Consider the following 21650-nt stretch of genomic DNA (forward strand, 5'->3'; position numbering starts at 1 on the left):
TACAAGCAAAACTCAGAAACAGTTTATCCCTCTGATGTGGTAGCTTCTCCGGTCTTGTGATGACGTAGCTGATGTCACTGATTTTTTATCAGGTCGGGAATCGCAGCACAGCCCACTCCCACACAATGATTCCCATGAACGGTAAGGACAAACAAAAGACAAAGGAAACTCTTAACTTAATAGAGAATAGCAATAAAGTTAACTGATGCAACAATGTTTGTGTGTCATTACTGTTTTAACAATAGATAAAGAATGTTGAAATTCTTAACTCAAACATAACGCTAAACACGAACAAGACCTGGGATAGTAAAGTGTATTGGCCCTATTGATTGGAATTAATGATTAACATAACAAGTAATTAAACTAAACAAACAAAGGTGATAATGAAACGGTTATGAAATGAACAGGTAAACAAGTGACAAATGGTAATGTGAAGACCACTTTGACACCCACCCCCCACCCCCTCATGAAAGTTACTCGTCAGAGGAACGGGACAGGAAATCTGTGACAACATTCTTGAATCCTGGCGTGTATTTGATCTGGAACCGAAAAGGCTGGAGAGAAAGATACCATCGGGTAATTCTGGCATTTGTGTCTTTAATTCTGTGGATCCATTGCAAAGCTCTGTGATAAGTCTCTAACACAAATTCCTTCCCAATAAGATAATATTTTAAGGTGTCCAAAGCCCACTTCACTGCTAAGGTTTCCTTCTCAACAGTAGAGGACCTCACTTTCCTCGGGAAGAGCTTGCAGCTGATGCACTGCACTGGCATCTCCTCCCTGCAGCAGCACAGCCCCAAGACCCCTCTTCGAGGCATCAGTCTGTACAGTGGAAGGTAGATCAAAATCTGGACATTGCAAAAACGGTTCATTTCACAAACAGTCTTTCAGATCATCAAATGCAGCAACACCCTCTGGTGTCCATTTAACCTTGGCAGGGCTGGATTTGTGAGTCAAATCACTAAGAACTGCAGAGCATGAAGAAAAGTTGGGGATGAATCCATGCTACCAGCCGATCAAGCCCAAGAACAACTTTACCTGCCTCTTAGTTGATGGAAGTGGACAAGCAGTCATAGGCTCCACGTTTCCCACCTGAGGACGGATGACCCCACCACCAATCACATACCCCAGGTACTGGACCTCGGGTTTGGCAATGTGGCACTTGCTAGCACTGATGACCAACCCAGCACTCTGGATGTGGCAAAAGACATCTGGAAGGTGCTTCACATACTCCTCCCATGTCTTTCTGTAAACCACAATGTCATCGCTACGTAGTCATCAGCTCCTCTCAACACCACATCCATCAACCTCTGGAAAGTCACCAACATGTCCTCCCCCTCTTGCTTCAACGCTGGCATCAGCTTTGCTGGCACCCTGCAGGTGGTTTCCCTGATAGGTTGCTGTGTTGGAGAAAGAGGCCGAACCTCATGCTGTGAATGAGGTTTGTGCAGCTGGGTTTCAGACTGAACAGTTCACAAGGCATGCACTCCTCACAACACTCAGGCACGAGGTGTGTCATGTCCGGCAATACCTGGGCCCCAGCTGAAGAAGGAAAATACTGCTCCTGCAGCTCCTCCTCATCAATCACAGCACACGCCAACAACTATGTTGATGCATCCGGCCGGTCCACCCATTCCCTCTGCAGGTTCACATGAAACACTTGGTGAGTGAATGTGGCACATTTCTTGGTCACTGCCGGGGTAAAATCTGGGAAAATGGAGATCCTCCTGCCGTTGTATGACAGAGGGGAGGCTTCTCCAGCCCGACGTAGGATGTGGTTTCTGACCTGAAATAGGTTCACTCTGATGACCAAGGGGCGAGGTGGATCTCCATCTTTTGGCTTGGTGCGCAAGGTGCGGTGGGCTCGGTCCAGGATGGGCTTGTCCTCAAGTTTGAGTAGGTCCAGCTCCAGCAGTTGGGCTGTAAAATCCGTAGGCCGAGGACCTTCTGATTCCTCAGGCAGATCCACCAAGTGAATGTTGTTCCTTCTTAGAGGGCGTTTTAGCTCGAGAATTCAGATATCATTCTGGGTATTACTGAAAGAAGTGCCAGAAAATAAACATAGAAATTAAATTTCTAAGGAGGGACCAAAATTCATGTCTGCATCCTCTGCGCCCCCTTGTGGTCCCCCCAATTTTCATAGCTTCTTACTGGATGTCTTTGGATGTCAAAGTGTTATTGGCTGTGAGCTACACACCCACTACCCAAAGGCTGACACTCAGAAAAGTCCCGAGCTCAGCAAAACAAGAAAATCCAGGTAGAGGGCAGGGTCTGTGCAGGTACACACACCAAGACACACTTCAAGTAACTCAGAAGTGACGATTGAGAGGGATTATTTTTGTATGGGTCTGTAAATTTTTTTTTTTTTTAGGAAAATTATACTCATTCTGCCTTTGACTACCATGACGCCCTCATAGATATGCAACTTAAACACACTGGATTGGTGTCTGGAGACAGAGGCATTTCTTCAGTATGTTTTGAAAAGCTACTTGGCATGATCGGCATTGCATCCCATGAGAAAATGTAAGTGAGTAAGTAAGTAAAATTTTATTTGTATAGCACCCTTCACAGTACGAATACACAGAGTGCTTTACAGTAAAAACAGATAAAACAAAAACAGTCAGGTGACCGTCAACATCATTAACATCGACATCATCACCAACATCAAAAACATCAAATGCTTTGTGAAAGATATCCTTGTGTTTCGCACGCTGGTTTTGCTTCTTGACCTCTATGGATTTTAGTAGGGCTGTACCCGACTCACAATTTCCAGAGTTGACAAAGAGTGGGCATTTTAATAGGTTGATTTTATAATTAATTTACGCTATTCCTATCGTATCATGTAACACTGGCAAACAGTGACATTAGCTTGGAAGTGGCTGAATGCTAACATTAGTTGTTGCCTAATGGTAGCTAATGGGTGATCAAATATATTGTTTTACCTTGAGCTATGAACCGATATCACTACAGATTTTTACAATTCATTGATTTTTCAGCTGTTCATCAATGGGGAAACAATGAAATGACAACAGTTTGTTAGATTCCCTATGTTTATCCGACGTGCAGCCTTGAACACAGCAGTGTCACATGATAACAGCGTTTGAGCTTCCCACCTTGAGCATGACATCAGAGGAGGATGGCCGCAGTGTAAATATGGTATATTCTCTGGCCAATTAATCCAATTAATTGCACATCATCTACCGGGTCCAAATCTACATAAAAACATATTTTTTCCATTCCCTGTTACAGTATATTCCGAGTGCATTTTTAAGAGAATGTGTCTTGTGTTTTTGTCATGTTGCAACATCCTGTAACGGATGGTTGATTTCACTCGTTGACTTTCAGGGGGAAGCCCCAGATTTTAGACCAAGCTTGCAGTGCTGTAACTAATTAGGCTACACAATAATATTACTAGTCAAAAATATTTTAAAAATATATATATTATTATAATTAAAATATTAAAATTGGTATTACCCTAGAATAACCACCTTGCAATTGTATACCTCCACAAATTAATTGAAGTGAAATAATGGCCAGAAAAGTGTGTTTGCAGATCATTATGACATCCTTGAGGCTGACCTTTGACCTTTTGGATATAAAATTTCATGAGTTTATCATTTTATCCTATTTGACATTTGTGTGAAACTTTGTCTTACTTAGCATATGAATTGAGTTATGGCCAGAAATGCAGTTTATTCAATCTAATAACTTCATCCCTGAGTCCAAGTAGACGTGTGCCAATTTTGATGAAAGGCATTCCTGAGATATCAAGTTCACAAGAATGGGACAGTACAAACAACTGGAAAACAATGCCTGCGTCCACGGCTGTCGCTGATACAGGGACATAAATAGCCTATTTAATCATGCTTGCTAGACCGCTGAGAAGTCGCTTCTGAGCAGGATGTGGCTCGCGGGCCTCCAATTTAATAGGCCAGATGTAGGGTGACCAGATGAGACTGAGGGAAACACGAGACAGGGGAGATGGGGGTAGGCATGGCCTCCAGTACATTACATTCAGTGTCAACAAATAATAACTAACAGTAAAACACATGAAAGCCAAAACTCAGCACTAAAATGTATTATTTTTGTTCATGAATTTGAAGTCAACTGTCTGTTATTAAGAAAAAGAAACACGTTTAGGAAAAAGAAACTCTGTGTTGTATATAACAGGGTGTAAATCATCATCTGTTACATAAAATTCATTTTATTTTACTCATTTTATCAGCGTGATGCGCATGTCTTTCTTGTCAATGGCTGCCTCCAGCTACATACATGTTCCTTGCCCTCGGGACTGCAACTTCTGCTATCTTCATCACTAGAAACCATATCACTATACAGTCACACAGTTTTTTTTTTATTTATCTCTTTCCCTCATTCTCCCTCTCCCCTGCTCCCACTTCATCTTGAATTCAAGAATAAGTGGGCGAATAAGTGGGAGCACAAGAGCAGAAGGAGACAAAGGATGAGGTGTGGAAAATTAAAGTAGAGGATAAAAGCGAGAGAGAGAGAGAGAGAGAGAGAGAGAGAGAGAGAGAGAGAGAGAGAGAGAGAGAGAGAGAGAGAGAGAGAGAGAGAGCAGTGTGTAGCAGTTCTATGAGGGCAGAGGGAGAGAGCACGGGCTTCAGGGGCAAACAACACCTCATTTCAGAGGTGAGGCAACGAGGGAGCCAGGCTTCTTCCATTCTGGCTCTGCAGCTTCTTTTTACACAGTGCCATAGCTGGAAACTGCCACAGAGGGCAGGGAACCAATATGGAGCCAGAAAAAGTGAGGGGAAGAGCATGGAGACAAATTCTGATTGTTTAGGCATGTAGATGGAGCATAAACACAGTGAACAAGAGGCATGTGAGTCAGGAAGAGACAGAGGAAGAATGATGAAGAGAGGAATCAAACATGTAGACAAAAGCCAGCCTTGCCTTTCTGCCCTTTCCACACTCTGACACTTCACCCTCCGCTGTTACACTCACAGAGAAACTGAAAAACTGAATACAGAAATCTACAAACATATGTATACACTCACACAAACACACACACAAGTACAGACACCAGACACTCCTAATTAGGCCATCAGGCAGATGTTGTTTGCTTGACAGTTGATCTATTAATAACCATATATTTACATATAGTTGCAGTAACATATGAATAGACATGGGAGCTGATGACCTCAGTCTGCATTTACATGCATACACTTGTTTCCTTTACCTTGCAGTGGCAAGATGCTGACATTTAATTCTTCCAGCTGGCAGAGGGCACTGATGAGGTCCAGTTCCTCCTGGATGGCTGGAGGACAGTCTATGATCAGCTGGAGACACACCCTGACAAACAAAAAACAGTTTCGTCAGAAGCACATGAGTAATCACATTAGCCCCTTGGTTCCCAAGAAGGCACCAGCTCGATTAAACACCAGCTGACTTCATCTTAAAATATAAATAGGAAAATGAATATACAAGAAAGACAGGTAAATGAAATTCCTAGACAGAACAGGCAAAATTAAGGAAAGGATAATTACACTGGGTGGATTTTGTGTCTGCGTACAAAAAAAAAAAAAAAACGTACAAAAAACAGCTCAGCTAGCTCTGTATCAATTTTATAATTATCAGTGGTAGCTGCTGAACATAATTTCGAAGCAGTCAGAATTTTAAAAAGGGCAGAGCATGGCAGGTAACAGGTAACATGCTTAAATTTCAATCTGTTGCTATGGCTACATAATGAAACTGTATTGGGGTGTGGGTGGGGTGAGGGGTTCCAAACCATTCATGTATGGGAATAAATGAGTTTGTTCTGTTTCTTAGCAGAAGCAGCCAATATGAAGCACACAGCAAACAAACCATGTTTGAAGTAGTAAAGCCTTAGTTATTTTTACAGAATTACAAAATTATAACATCTTTTAACTAATTTTCTCATTTTATTTGCCAGGTTTTTCATCACACAATTAAACTGCACAAAAAAAGGGACAGAGGGAAAAAAAAACACGCACACACAAAAAAAGAAAAAAAAAAAAACAAGACAAATCAACAGCTTAGAATGCAGCTCTGATATCAGCATCATATCACTGGGTTAAAGAGAGAAGGAACTTTACTTGCGTGTATTCAGAAAAAAATAATACAATTTTCCATATTAGCAAAATATAAACAATGCAAACCCAATTACAAGCATGACACACAAATGCATACATTTTTAAAGCAGGGTGCACTTGCTTTTGTCAACAGATTAGTCAACATACACTCTGCAAAACACTCCGCACACAACTTCCCACTACCAGCATGTCTGGCATTCTTGCCAGAGGAGAGAGGTTCATGCTGGCAAATGAGAGCAGCAGAAAGATGTGGATTTCACAAAAGAAGGACAAAAAAAAGGCCACTTTGATTATGTTCTCATGCTGTGTCTGCGGGATGGCGTCTCTGTGTACATATGTGTGTGTGTGTGTGCATGTGCATGTGTGGAAAGAGCCTTGAAAAAGCACATGCTGACAAATCCTGTTTCAGTTTTAAGAGTGTACTGTACATTTGGCAACATGTGCTTTTTGCAGGTACTTACCTCCTGTTATGCACACCTACACAATCCAAAACACATTCACATGCACAAATACTTACATGCACACACAGACAGACAGACAGACAGACAGACAGACAGACAGACAGACAGACAGACAGACAGACAGACAGACAGACAGACAGACACACACACACACACACACACACACACACACACACACACACACACACACACACACACACACACACACAGTACACAGCCATGATAAAACTGGCCAAACCAACACAGGCAGGATTATATCAAGACAATCAACCTGTCTTTCTGTCTCATGAGGTGAGCATCCTCAGATGCCTGGGTGACAATCGACAACAGAATGAATCATCCTCCTCGACTTATTTCAGATTTCCATTTCTTTACTCTCTCAAATGTTTACTGAAATATATTTTGCTTTCTTGCCAGGAGGCACTTATGTGCTTCAGAATGTCAAATATCTTTTAAAGAAAATTTTAATGAAAGCTGAGATAGTATCATTTTAACCACCTGAATGAAAAATAATATATTTCCAATTGTGTTAATGGAAGTTCTACAAGATATGAATGGGCAGTGAAATAAAAACAGGTGTAAGAAATTAAATGTTTAAGAACATAATGTCAAACTGTGCTTCCTAAAGCAAGCACTGATGTAAACAAAAACAAAACATGTTTGGGGAAAAACAAGTTTGTTTGGCATATTTTATTGTTACCATCCTGTATTGATCGTGAACATGCATGTAGGTTAAACTGTAAACTGGAAATTTAAGTAATATAAGACAATAAAACTGACAATACTGCTGGTCCTATTCACATGCTGAGGATAATCAATTCCAATCCTTTTGTGCTTCGAATGAAACATAAAAAAAGACAGACAAATAAAAAAAAATTATAGATTATAGGTAGGACTTTGTAATGCTCTCTCAGGGTTTTTTTAATACTTACACCCATCTGTTATGAGAGTCAATCCACAGCACCTGATCTGCTAAAATATGCTTTAATAAACCACCCAAACCCAACCCGACAATGGCAAAACTGATGATTAAGTTGCTTGCTTGTGTGAGTGTGTGTGTGTGAGAGAAAGAGAAATAGAGAGAGAGATAGCAAGACAGAGAGGGGAAGAGAAGTAGACTAGTAATGTACACCTTAGCCCACTGTGCGCAGTGTCATTCTTCTAGTTAGCTTACCCAAACCCATAGGACCCATGGGTTATGGGTACACCAATCAATCTACCCAAGATCAACAGTACAATTTTATAGCAGATCTGATCAGGCCGTGATTCTGTCCGACTAAAAGCCAATTGTATTAGCCCACATCAGGAGCCAGTTTTGCCAGATAGGTTCAGTGGTTGAGGCTGAACAGTTGAAAAACTTTTGGGTTGGAAACCATTTGTATTTGAACAATGTTTGAACACTGCTTGGACAATATTGCACAGTTTAACAATTCAAACAGTGTGAACCACCAATGCTAGCAACACTGGTTTGTCACCTGCGCTGACTAGGGCAAACATTTCTGTTGTGTGGGATTTCTATTAAGTGTGCGAACAAGATTGAAAATTTGCTGTTTGTGAAACAAGCAAAGAAAAAGTTGCCCATGGAGGGAGAATCATGAAAATTTTTGAAACGACACATTTAATACAACACTTGCGACACATGAACCTGGTGAGCATGCTTGCTTTCTAGATACTTTGTGTGTGTCTGTGTGTGTGTGTGTGTGTGTGTGTGTGTAATGTGTGTGTCTAATTTTAAATGACGAAACCTGTTTTGATGTGCATCTGTGGCTCAATAATCTCCATGACAATAAATCAGACCAACTTCAAATTTGGCAGGTGTGTTGCTCAGGACCCTCCGCAGTGCAGTGTCAAGTATGACTAATTATTATTAAAAAGCTGCAAAAATCGGTTTTATATTGTTATTCTTAACGTTATGTTAAAGGACAGCAAAAGACAGAACTCAAATCCAAGAGCAGTGCAGCACCTGGACAGCCTACAGCACTCACACACTGCAGTTTGGAAATACTCACAAGAAACGCAAGTACACTCACTAGCCACCTTAATAAGTTCAGCTGTTCAGCTACACGTTAACACAAATATCTAATCAGTCAATCACAAGGCAGCAACTCAATGCATCAGAGCATCAGAATGGGAAAGAAAGGTGATATCAGTGACTTTGAACAAGGCATGGTTGTTGGTGCCAGACAGGCTGGTCTGAGTATTTCAGAAATTGCTGATCTACTGGGATTTTCACACACAACAGGTTTACGGAGAATGGTCCCAAAAAGAGAAAATACCCAGTGAGTGGCAGTCGTGAAAATGCCTTGTTGATGCCAGAGGTCACAGGAGAATGGCCAGACTGGTTCGAGCTGATAGAAAGGCAACAGGGGTGACCAAAGTTGGACAATAGAAGACTGGAAAAACATTGCCTGTTGCAAAATTCAAATGTGAAATGCAGATTCAGAATTTGTCATGAACAACAAGCATGGATCCATCCTGCCTTGTAACAACGGTTCAGGCTGGTGGTGGTATGGTATGGTAATGGTATGGGGGATATTTTATTGGCACACTTTGGCCCTCTTAGTATCAGCTGAGTATCATTCAAACACCACAGCCTACCTGAGTATTGTTGCTGACCATATCCATCCCTTTATGACCACAGTTTACAAATCCTCTAATGGCTATTTCCAGCAGGATAACACGCCATGTAACAAAGCTCAAATCCTCTTAAACTGCTTTCTTAAACATGACGATGACTTCACTGTACTCAAATGGCCTCCACAGTCAAAAGATCTCAATCCAGCAGAGCACCTTTGGGATGTGGTGGAATGGGAGATTGGCATTATGAATGTGCAGCCTACAAATCTGCAGCAACTGTCAGAAGATATGATGTCAATGTGGACCAAATTCTCTCACCAATGTTTCAAGCACCTTGTTGAATCTGTGCCACTAAGAATTGCGGCAGTTCTGAAGTCAAAAGGGAGTCCAGTTTATTAGGTACTAGCAAGGTGTAGCTAATAAACTGGCTGGTTAGTGTACATCAGCTATAGACTATTATCAGAGTGGTGGAGCACATCACCCACAGCGGGGAGAAGCACGTACACTGGATGTTGAGAAAGTGGAGTATTTTTTTAACATGATATTTTGATTCTGACTTATTGTAAATTAAAAGAATTATAAAATTCATCAGCATCACAGTCTCGGAAGACCATAGATTTCTCGTGCCTGGGAGTTTGATTTTGGCGCAGCGTCTTTTGTGGCTGTGGAGTCCAATCCGTGAGTGGCAGACTCGGCCACAGGTGTCACAGGTATAGGCCAGATCCAGTGATGTTGAGGGCATGGTGGTGACTTCTTGTTGTTTCCTCAACTTTCTTTTGGTTTCTTGTTGTTTAGCCAAGGTTGTTTCATATGTCTGCAGTCCGGTGCAGAGGGCGTGCTGCTAATGATGACGGTCTTGAACGGCATCTTCCCAGGTGGCTGGATTGATGTTGAAGGATTTAAGGTCTTGCTTGCAGACATCCTTATAGCGAAGCAGAGGGCGGCCAGTTGGCCTTTTGCCAGATGACAGTTTCATATATAAGATGTCCAATCCAGGGATTGGACCATCGTCCATCCAGCGGACATGGCCCAGCCAATGGAGACGTCGCTGCCTCAGGAGAAAGAACATGGTAGGGAGCTGCACTCTCTGCAGGACTGCTGAGTTTGTGATCCTGTCGTGCCAGGTGATGCCCAGTATGCGTCTCAGGCATCGCAGATGGAAAATGTTTAGCCTCCGCTCTTGGCGGGAATATGGAGTCCAGGCTTCACTGCCATACAGGAGTGTACTAATGACACAGGCTCTATACACCTGTACCTTTGTATGGATAGTGAGCTTGCTGTTGTCCCAGACTCTAGGTGTAAGCTTCCCAAGAGTAGAGGCTGCTTTCCCGATCCGGCTGCTGACTTCAGCGTCAAGTGACAGGTTGTTGATGATGGTAGACCCAAGATAAATGAAACTGCTTACAGCCTCCAGTGTGTAGTTGTTAATGGTGATGGTTGGAGGGGTTTCAGTTCCCTGTCCCAACGTCTTGGTTTTGTTCAAGCTGATGGTCAGGTTGAAGTCCTGGCATGCTTGGGAGAATCGGTCGATGAGGATCTGCAGGTGCTCCTGGGAGTGTGCAGCCACTGCTGCATCATCAGCAAACAGTCTGTCCGTGTGTACAGGTCGACTCCTTCAGTGGATGTTCCAAAGGCTTGTTGCAGGAGGAGGGAGAAAAAAATCCCAAACAAGGTGGGTGCCAGCACATATCCCTGCGTGACACCAAAGCAGATCTTGAAAGGGTCTGAAGTGGACCCATCGCACTGGACTGTGCCATACATGTTGGTGTGAAAGGACTGGAGGATGCTGAGAGGTTTTACAAGGATACAAGGATACAAGGAAGTTTATTTGTCATTATACAACAGGTTAAATAATGAAATTTAAAGTGTGGTTCCCTCTTGATTGATTAATTGATTGTATAGAAAATAAAATTATTAACCATGGAGGAGTTCAGATGGTGCATTTAGTAGTCTCACAGCCTGAGGGAAGAAGCTGCTCTGTAGTCTGGTGGTACGGCAGCGAATACTTCTGTATCTTTTGCCTGACGGCAGCAGGGTGAACAGGCTGTGGCTGGGGTGGGTGTTGTCTTTTAGGATCCTTTTGGCTCTGCGCAGGCACCTCACCTTCCCAATATCACTGATGCTTGGTAGATGGGTGCCAATGATGTTTTGGGCAGTTTTAATCACTCGTTGCAGAGTCTTCCTGTCCTGGGCCGTGCACATCCCATGCCAGTTTGTGATGTTTCCAGTCAGGATGCTTTCAATCGCTCCTTTGTAGAAGCTGTCAAGAACTTGGCGTGGGAATTTTGCTTTCTTAAGTTTCCTTAAGAAATACAGCCGTTTCGGAGCTTTTTTAACCAGGGCAGAGATATGTGAAGTCCATGACAGGTTCTCTGTTATGTTGATTCCCAGGAACTTAAAACTGCTTACTTGCTCCACCTCCGCTCCATTGATGTAGACAGGGTTGTGTGTCTTTGCCTCTTTTTTTCGAAAATCAACTATCAGCTCTTTGGTTTTGCTGACGTTGAGCAGAAGGTTGTTGTCTGTGCACCATTCTGCAAGATGGTTGATTTCCTCCCGATATGAAAATTCATCATTGTTGGAAATCTGGCCAATGATGGTGGTGTCATCTGCGAACTTCACAATAGAGTTCTCTCCATGTCGGGGATTGCAGTCGTGGGTGTACAGCGTGAACAGGAGGGGGCTGAGCACACAGCCCTGGGGCGCTCCAGTGTTGAGCACTAGAGTGGAAGAGGAGAGACTGCCAATCCGAACTGACTGGGGTCTGTTTGTGAGGAAGTCCAGTATCCAGTTGCAGAGAGTGGTACTGATGCCCAGAGTGTTCAGTTTTCCAATCAGCTTCATGGGGGAGATTGTGTTGAAAGCTGAGCTGAAGTCAACAAACAGCATTCTGATGTAGGTGCTGCTTTTCTCCAGGTGAGTGAAGACTGAGTGGAGAGCAGTGGAGATGGCATCCTCTGTGGATCTGTTGGTTCTGAATGCAAACTGCTGAGGGTCCAGACTGGCAGGGATGTTGTTCTTTATGTTCTGGAGAACCAGTTTCTCAAAGCACTTCATCAGGATGGGGGTGAGTGCCACAGGGCGGTAGTCATTTAGATTAGACACTGCAGACTTTTTAGGCACAGGGATGATGGTGGCTGTCTTGAAGCAGGTGGGAACACTCTCCTGTGACAGTGATATGTTGAAAATGTCGGTAATGACATCTACTAGCTGGTTGGCACATGTTTTTAGTACACGGCCAGGGATGTTGTCAGGCCCAGCAGCTTTACTCATATTCACTTTCAGCAGGACTTTCCTCACATCCACTGTGGATACTGACAGTGGCCGGTCCTCTGGAGGCGGAGTAGACTTTAGACTTAGTTTTGGAGGGCATCCTATCCTTTCGACCAGTTGGAATAGGCCGCTCCTGCTCACTTGAATGTTGCGGCAAAGCTGTAGCCAATAGCTATTGGCACAGCGTCGAGCAGCTTGTTGGAGTTTCCTCCTAGAGGACCTGAGAGCCTGTAGAGTCTTATAATAATAAAATTATTAACACAAAAAACACACAATGTTACCTTAATAAATGTGCCTTTGACTGGCATTTTACAAATCTGTTTAAATGAAAATTAATTCATCAGTCAATTAATTAATTAATTTAAAAAATCACAAACTCACTGCAGCTGGTTATCAACCTAAACATGTTTTACTATATTTCACCTCCACCTCATCATATCACCTTCTGATTGTTCTAGAAAACGTGTAACCTTGTCTTGTGTGAGGTGCGAATACCAGTTTGTGTGTGGAAAATGCTGTAGGCCTGCATAAACATGCAATGTTTTTGTGTAAACACAAAAAACATGGACATTTATGCACATTTATGCATCTGGTAATAATGTGACACTCATTTGAAGACATTATTTATTAATTTATCATTGCAACCAGTCAGGAAGAACTAAGACAATTGCTAGGATTTCTTATATATCTGTGAGCATGCTACTGCTCCTGTCTGTATAGTGAGGGTGTGGACAGCTGTCCAGTCTGTTTTTAGGTGGATATCAGTTTTCAGAAGCACATCTGAGAAATCACTCACTGCTACCACATGCCGGGCCTGGGAATCTATACATATTTCAGGTGTATACTTAAATAGTGTGTGTGTAACTATCTTTGCTTTTTCCCAATATTCACATTTCTTTTTGAATGCTATTGCACACAAAACACATTTAACTCTAACATTTTCACACATTTTTACAGGCCCTGCACTAGATTTCTTTAGTACTACACTGAGCACGTTTACATGCACACCTTATTCCTGTATTAACCGGAATATTCGCAATATTCCGGTTGCGCACGTGTCATGTAAACACGCACCGAACCCGATTAAGGTCATATTCCGGTTGGAGAGAATTCCGAATAAGCCCCCTGGAATATTCCTGTTCCAACCGGAATATTGGGGCATGTAACCACCTTAGTCGGAAAACTCCCCGAACCGGAATATTCAGTCACGACTGCGCATGCTCGACTCACAAGGAATTCTGTGGCGTCTTTGTTGCTATGGTTACCTGCAAGCGGGGAAAACGGCATGGCGAACAGCAGCAAGAGCCAGGAGACTGCAGTCCACCTTCAGCTAATGAAAGACTTAAATATCACGGAGGATATCGATGGGAGAAAACACAGAAATAGCGACAGAAGAAGAAGAAAAAGAAGAAGAAGACGAGCAAGAAGACATCTTCGTCTGTTTTTCCGGCAGACCAGACGCCTATACGCGTACTGCTGCCCCCTGCGGCTGAGTGTCGCATTACGTCAGAGAGTGGAATACGCCGAAACACGGGGGCATGCCAAGTGACATGTAAACGGAATATTCCAGTTGCCGCGGCGCAGTTACCTTAACCGGAATATTGAGCCGAACCGGAATATGGTGTGCATGTAAACGTACTCACTGAAGAAATCAGGATTAGTGGGTTGGGCTTAAAGAAAAACCAGCAAACTGAATTGGCCAAGAATAATGGAATCTGTGCATCCCTACTTGTAGGTCATTAACCCCAATTTTTGTAGCTTAAGACATTATGGAATTTTTATAAATGGCATAAAGCTTGTTAGTTCCCTTTTTGTGTGTTTGTCACTAATTCATTGTTGTATGTCTCTTTTTTCTGTCTTTGGTGTTGCTGTATGATTAGGTTCATAGATAGAGGGATTTCCCATGTTATTTTCAGAACTGTCTCTTTGTCCTTGACTAAACTCTTGCCTGGGCCAACTGGCTGCACCTGTCCAGGAAATAGGAGGCGTTATATTTGTATCTGTCTGTGTATGTAGGTGTGTGTGTATGTCGCTTTGGTATTCAGTATACGGGATAAAATGTGTGTCTGTGGAGCAGTTATTTTAATCTAAAGGACACAGACAACCGGAGTGTATGGGCTATTAATTTTGGAGTGGCAGGGACATGTTCAACAATACCTTCTGTCTCATATTTCAAACTCAACAACAAAACACACACATAGACACAGACACGCACAGTGGGAGGGACAGAATAGATGATGTTGTCTAAGTGTGTGGAGGGGGGCTCTGTATTAGTTACTATAAATGAGTGACGACCCAATTACTGTCCCAGTTCCCCACAAGGAGCAGACGGTAAGGTTAGACACCCGCCGATGCCACCTCCTCCAAGATCTCAAACCAGTTACACGTGCACGTGCACGTACACACAAACACACACACACACACACACACACACACACACTCATAGAGGCTGCAGGTATAGACTACTGAAATGCAAGGGACCACAATTCATCTTTCCTGATCAACACACACAAACAGAAATAAATGGTAACTTTCCCATCACAGCAATTAAGCTAAACATCTAAGACAGCACACTCGTCTGCACCTACAATATTTACACGTTTGTCGATACATTTTATTCACTTCCTAACTCCAACATTCACAACTATGTGTTTAGCATTAACCCACTCTCTTACTTAAATCTAATCCTGATTTTAACCTTAAAATAATACACTCCACACAAGCATCATGTTTTGCATCATGAACCCACCCAGAGCAGTCTTAAGTGTCTGACAACACACGTTTGTTCCACCAAGAGTCACTACACAAACTGAAGTGTCAATGTAGCCAATGAGTGAGTAGGACACCTGGTCAATCAAAAGGATGGAGGCAGGTCCTCAGCTCATTAAACATGCAGGCCAGTGGTCCAAACATGCTCATGCATTAGATATTTTACCAAAGTTGTTTATTTATCAATTTTTTCACTGGTTTAGGATATGCTGAACATATGAATGAAGAGCAAACACTTGGGGCATGCTACATGAGGAGTTTGAAAGGACAGTTGTTGAGTTTGAAAATGATATTTTAAGCTGCAACCAGCTATAGCTCACTCTGTCAGTCAGGCAGTCAGTTGGTCCACATAAAATTCCCCACCATTTGGTGGACACAGTTTTCACCCTAGGAGGCTGAAATTCAGCATGGTCGCAGCCTATGTGAATCTGTGCTTTTTTCAACCTACCCCAAGTCCTGGCGAAATAGTAGCCCTTGAATAAGTGAGCTAGTTAGCTAATATGACCTCACATTGCCCAAAAATACAGTCAAAGATCTAATACTCAAACTGGAACTGACAAGTACAAACACACACAGATTTCCCCTGCCCTCCCCATCCTCTTCCTCACCTGGCCAGGCCCATGCAGGGGTCTGTCAGTGTTGTGGAGGAGTTGAAGTATTCTCTGGCAGCAGCCAACACCAGCTCCACACTGTTGTCGTAGGCCACCCTCAAAGTGTGACTTTTACCCCGGAAAGACAAGCTGACAGGCACGTCCTGGCTGACCTGGAAGCAGTCATTAAAATTAAAAGTCAGATATCAACAGGACACCTGTACTTGAATCATATACAGAGGGGTTTGTTAGTTGCATAGCTGAATGGACAGTGTGAATATAGAGAAGTAGAATCTGAGTCATATTGAACATACTTTTGAGCAGTGCATGAGCTGCCCTGCCAGGCGGACGTTCTCCACACTGCTGGAGCACAGCAGGGACTCAACAAAGACCTAGTGGAGAGGCCGGGGAGGAAAGGAAATTGTAGGAGGAGGTATTGTAGGAGGCGACAGGGTTAAACTACAAATAAATTCATTTTATAAGTTGTAGAATATCATTTCATCCAAACCCCACAGGATTCAGCAGCTCAGGAGGTGAAAAGCATAGAATCTGAATCCTGTGTTTAGATTTATTTACAATGTGAAATGTGCATACACAGTCCCAAATCATTTGTAGACTTTAAATTGCATTTCCATAGACTTCAGTTGTGGGTATCAAATTTCAGAACAAATGCAATACTTCTACATATTATGCTGATGGAATAGACAGGTTATTAGATATTAGGGGTGGTCATCTCACTCACTGAGACCGATTCAATATGCATCTCAATGCACGATGATAATACATTTAGATACATTTTAAGTAGCCAACAGATCAGTTCAATACGCTGTAATTCTGTCATGTTGCGATGCAATGCGGTGTGGTGCGATACGATGCAATGAAAGAGTGTTAATCTTAATTTTTTATAGTTTGATTATACTAATGCTATAGTTTTGCTATCAGTGGCAAGAAGAAATCCTGATGGATTTGCTAAAGTCAGTAATAGGAGAGAGAGAGGGGACATTACAATGGCCTTAACATCCTATTAGGAATCTCATTTGTTGGTGGTAAAGTATGCATTCAACTGTAAACGATACTTTGAAACAGTCCACTTTTTGCAATGACAGACTACATATGTTCCATATGATGGTACTGTGTTGTACATGAAGAGTGCTATCGCTTTGGTAATAAACTTTGATCATGCAGAATAAGAGTGTGGAGGAACATCTTCCGTGTTTGAAGCTGCAGGTAGTGTTGTGGTGGAAACAGCATTGCTCTCCTAGAGTGACTCCACATGGGTTGCAAGATTAGCAGTGCAACCTGAGTATTTCACTGCTTTTCAAGACATTTTGCATATTGCAAAACCTATGCAACATTTCACATCTTTCTTATAAAATCCTAACTTACTTAACACTTACAATAACATTTGCAAACATCTGACAAAACAAGGTGAACAACAAAGAAACTACAGCAGTTAGTTGATGCTAAAAATGAAAGATATGCATTTCCTATCAGAATGTGGCAAAACACAAAGTACCACACAGATTTCCATAATTCCCTTCCAACTCTGTACCGATACAGACCGTCTGAATAGATGTAGCTTGCATCTTAAGCAAACCCAATGCATCTAGATGAACCGGCTGAAATTTGTATGAAGGAGCTTTTTTCAGTATTTTCTTCCATTGTTTTGCAGCACTGCATTACCTGATGACACGTCTCTGGATTTAGACAGGTGTACACATTCTTCTGCATATCCAGCAGGTCCTGAAGTAGACCTCTCCAGACCATCTCATTCACTGGAGGGTTTCTGGACACACACACACACACACACATATACACAGATATAGTCTTTTAAAATCACATGTCTAATGTATCTGCATTTTTGTCACCAAAAATGTGTGCATGTGTGTGTCCATACTTGCGCCCAGTATGGCGACACAGTTTCACCATAAGCTGATGAGCTTCCTCTTCGCTGTTCTGACTGCACTTCACATAGGAAACGGGCTTCTGCAGACCATGCTTCTCTAGTACCTCCACCACACTATACAGTGTAATCACACACAAAACATAAGTTCCATAAGCATCCACAACCATTAACATGCAAATAAAAAAAAAACTTCTTGCAAAATCCTGGGAAGATACACTCAAAGTTATATACAAATAAACAGAACCAGAGACAACTAGGGTCACATTTTTACCACATTATTAAAGAATAGCATAAATAAGAGGAGGAGACAGGATGACTCTGGAGAAACATCAGGCAGGTATTGCAAAGGAAAATGTCAAAAAAGAAGAAATGTGAGAAAAATTAAAGAAAACAAACTGGGGGGATAAAGGAGGATGTATATGCTCTAAGCTGTTCAGTATTTTGGCAGCAGAAAGCCATTTGCAAGTCATGGTACAAATGAGGAGAGTGTAGAGCAAGACTCAAGAGCAGCATGATAAACTGCATGCCAAGGCTGTGTGTGTATGTGAGAGAGAACATGTAATTGTTGAAGGGCATGACTGAACAGGAGAGTGTGTGTGTGTGTGTGTGTGTGTGTGGGAGGGGAGGTCATACTGCTGCAGATGTTTGCGCTCTGCTGCAATTCATTACCATAGTAAACAGGTGCCTATGTGTATGTGTGTGTGTGTGTGTGTGTGTGTGTGTGTGAGAGAGAGAGTGTGCGTGTGAAAGTGAGTGAAAGAGACAGACAGCAAGCCTTGATATTGACAACCACATGTGTACTTGCGTGTTATGTCTGTGTATGTGTGAGTGTGTGGCTGTTCCCTATGCACATATTAATGTGGCAGCAACTGGTAGTGGCAGAAGCTGAAAACAGCTTTTATGCTAGAGGCTCTCCAAAAGCAGACAATTGTGTGTACGTGTGTGTGTGTGTGTGTGTGTGTGTGTGTGTGTGTGTGTGTGTGTGTCACAATGCTTCAGCACAAAATATGCGTAAGCTCGCTTCCCGGGAGTGTTTGTGCTTGTGTTCACATCTGTAAATATATGTGGATATTAGAAACAAAAGGCCAACACTCAGCTATAACATCGGCTTTTTCTGTCTCTATTTCCTCCTCCTCACCCTCTTCATTTTCCACATTCCCTTTCCCTTCAGGCTTAAGCCCTCCCCACTCTTCCCTTGATCCTCAGTCCCCCTCCTCCTCATCATCACTTTTCTGTGTTAATAAGTTCACCCTGAGGGGAGGAGGAAGGGAGAGAGCAAGGAAAAGGAGGAGGGGGAGAGAGAGAGAGAGACAGAGGCAGAGAGAGAGAGAGGATTCTGACCGGTGACAGTGAGAGAGCCTGTGGTGATACAGTGCTCCTTTAATATTTGGTTTGTGTGAGTGTGCCTAAGTATGCACACCTGTCTGCACGAATGCATGCATGCATGCATGCGTGCGTGCGTGTGTGTGTGTGTGTGTGTGTGTGTGTGTGTTTTCCCCATCTTAACATTTTCCATCAGGCTGGTAATGGGTGAGGTAAGTTAATAAGTAAAGCTAACATTTCCATAGTGATGCAGCACTAATCACTGAACTGAGTAGCTGCTCTCGTACTCTAATTGTGAATGCCATACCAGTGGCTAGAGGAGAGGATAAAAATACGGACAACTTGCCAAAGAAAATCAGTCAACTAAGCAAAGTGAGTTGAGTGGGCAGGAGATGTCCATGTGTGCACTTGTGTGTATGTACCTGAGGTGCTTCTCAAGTTTATCCACATGGTCATGAAGTGACAAGGTCAAGTCTGTCTCTGGCCTATAGGATGTGGAAACAAACAAACACACACAAAATGTAAGAAAAAAAATATCAAAACAACATCAAAAATTTTTGTGAGGAAGGAAAGCAGAGGGTAAGAAAACTGTTTGTACAAGTGTGTTTGCACAGTGTACATGTGTCCACAACATGTGTGTTTATGTTTGCACAGGGACTGTATGTGTATGTGGCCCACCACTGTGGGGCTCCATTGTTTGCCCACTAAAAATAAAACCCCATGATGCTTTGCCTTGAAGTAAAGCATTCTGGACCAACCCTGTCCCCTGGTAGAGCATCAACCCTAATCAAGCAAACCTCTTGTGTGTGTGTATGGAATGGAATGCCTTTATTGTCACTGCAGCAAGTACAACGAAATTGAAAGGCACAGTCCTCCGTAGTGCCATTTTAAAAATTATAATAGAAAACACACAAGAATAAAAGTACAAAAGAATGCTCTGTAATACAGTAAGTATGTATACATACATACTGCATTACATACTGTAATACTGTATGTATGTATACAAACATGTAAGAGAGAGAGTATATATGTATTCACCACTTTGCATCTTGCTTCATTTTTAATCATAGCATTTTATATTTTGTTTTATAGGTTACAACAAACACATATGTTTTACTTATTTTTTTAGTACCTTAAATTATAGTTCTCTTTTTATTTTTTTATTTGAACTATTTTGTATTAATTTAGGTTGAACTCTTTTTTATTTTTAATTGCATGTTGCAATTGTTATGTGTGAATGCACCGTCAGGAGGATTGCTTCTCAATTTAATTGTATTCTGTGCAATGACAATAATGGAAAAAATTTATCTAGCTATCTATCTTTCTTAAGCGGTGACTGCTGCTCGTTTGTGCCGTGTGTCGTTATGGTTTGGAAGTCCCCTCTCTCTCTGTCTCTCTCTTTTTCTCATACTGCATCTAATCCCCTGCCCAGATTTAGACCTTATTAAGCTGTCTCACAAAAATTTCAAAAATTGGGTTGAAACTACCAAGTCATGGTTTTTCTCCAAGCACTCAAATCTCTAATATTCTAGGCTGGGATGGCAATTTAAGAGCTTAGTAAGTCAAAGAAATCATCTTGGGAAAAATAATAAGCTGAAGACATTGTATATACAGTAGACCATTGCTAATCCAAACCCCCAGAAAGGCAGCTGTCTGAGTGCATTACTCTGCCAATATATATTTTATATACAGTATAGAGAAAGAAATACCCACAGTTCTTAAACACTTTATGCTTAACTAGGTGGATAAGTAACTTCATCAATTTAGGCTATTAATTTCTGATGTAAATGGGAGGAGTTTTGTCATGAAATTAGCACCTGTTAACTAAGGGTTTTCCCAACTATTTGAAAGAAGGACCTTTTGTCAATAAAATGGTTCTGTTCCATTTAGGTCTAACAGAGCCAGGGTCCTGCTATTGTTCATTCTGGCTCACTGGAAAGGCTATGTTACACTGTAATAGAACAGAACCTTTATTAATGTCTTTTAGTAAAACCTGTGTTTACCCTGCTATTTCGTGTCAAAATGGCTGCTGTGAAAAAAGGTCTATTGGAACATTCTTGAGCAATTTATCATTCATCTAAAAATAGCTTACACTGTGATATTGAGGGTACTACAAGTAAACTGGTCTATGTGTTCTGCGTTCAGGTACATTACCATTAGTCATAGTTAAACGCAGGTTTAATGCCACTCCAGAGAAGGACAGATTTTGTTAACCGTTTGAGCAAGGAGAAGCTGAAAACAAGGTACAATTTCTACTTTAGGACTGTAGTCTACTTTTTATTAAAATGTCCATCTCTGTTGACTTCTTTAGGTTGGATGATTAAAAAAAAACAAAAGAAAAACTGAGTTGTGTTTCACAAAAAGAACCATTTAAAAGCAGATTTTATTAGTCAAGCCTAGGAGAGGAGGCACAGCATTTTGTTTGACTTAAACTGAGTTTCTGCAGTAAGCTCTTATTTGTGATTAAGTTTGATGACTGAACCCATGTGGGTTGAGCATGTCTGTGTACATGACAGAAAAAAAAAATCATCCAAAAAAAATTGAAATCTAAATTGCACTGGTTAGTAAAAATCATACTATAATGCACAATTAACATAATATATTTTCATAATGCTGCATAATACATTCATTCTGCTATTTTGGTTGAGTGACAAGTTCCACTGTGACTGGCCAGACA

The 21650-nt window shown here is 41.8% G+C and overlaps 1 protein-coding gene across 1 annotated transcript in view; it reads right to left on the reverse strand.

The window, feature by feature from the left end:
• Positions 1-21650, reverse strand: part of nbas (NBAS subunit of NRZ tethering complex) — a 409584-nt gene that overhangs the window by 244835 nt on the left and 143099 nt on the right. The window contains 6 exon segments of the mRNA XM_030047740.1: positions 5201-5313; positions 15763-15917; positions 16059-16136; positions 17428-17530; positions 17642-17764; positions 19396-19458. Coding sequence (XP_029903600.1) covers positions 5201-5313; positions 15763-15917; positions 16059-16136; positions 17428-17530; positions 17642-17764; positions 19396-19458 — 635 coding nt within the window.

This window comes from Myripristis murdjan, chromosome 24 (genome assembly GCF_902150065.1).
Source record: "Myripristis murdjan chromosome 24, fMyrMur1.1, whole genome shotgun sequence".
NCBI lineage: Eukaryota > Metazoa > Chordata > Actinopteri > Holocentriformes > Holocentridae > Myripristis > Myripristis murdjan.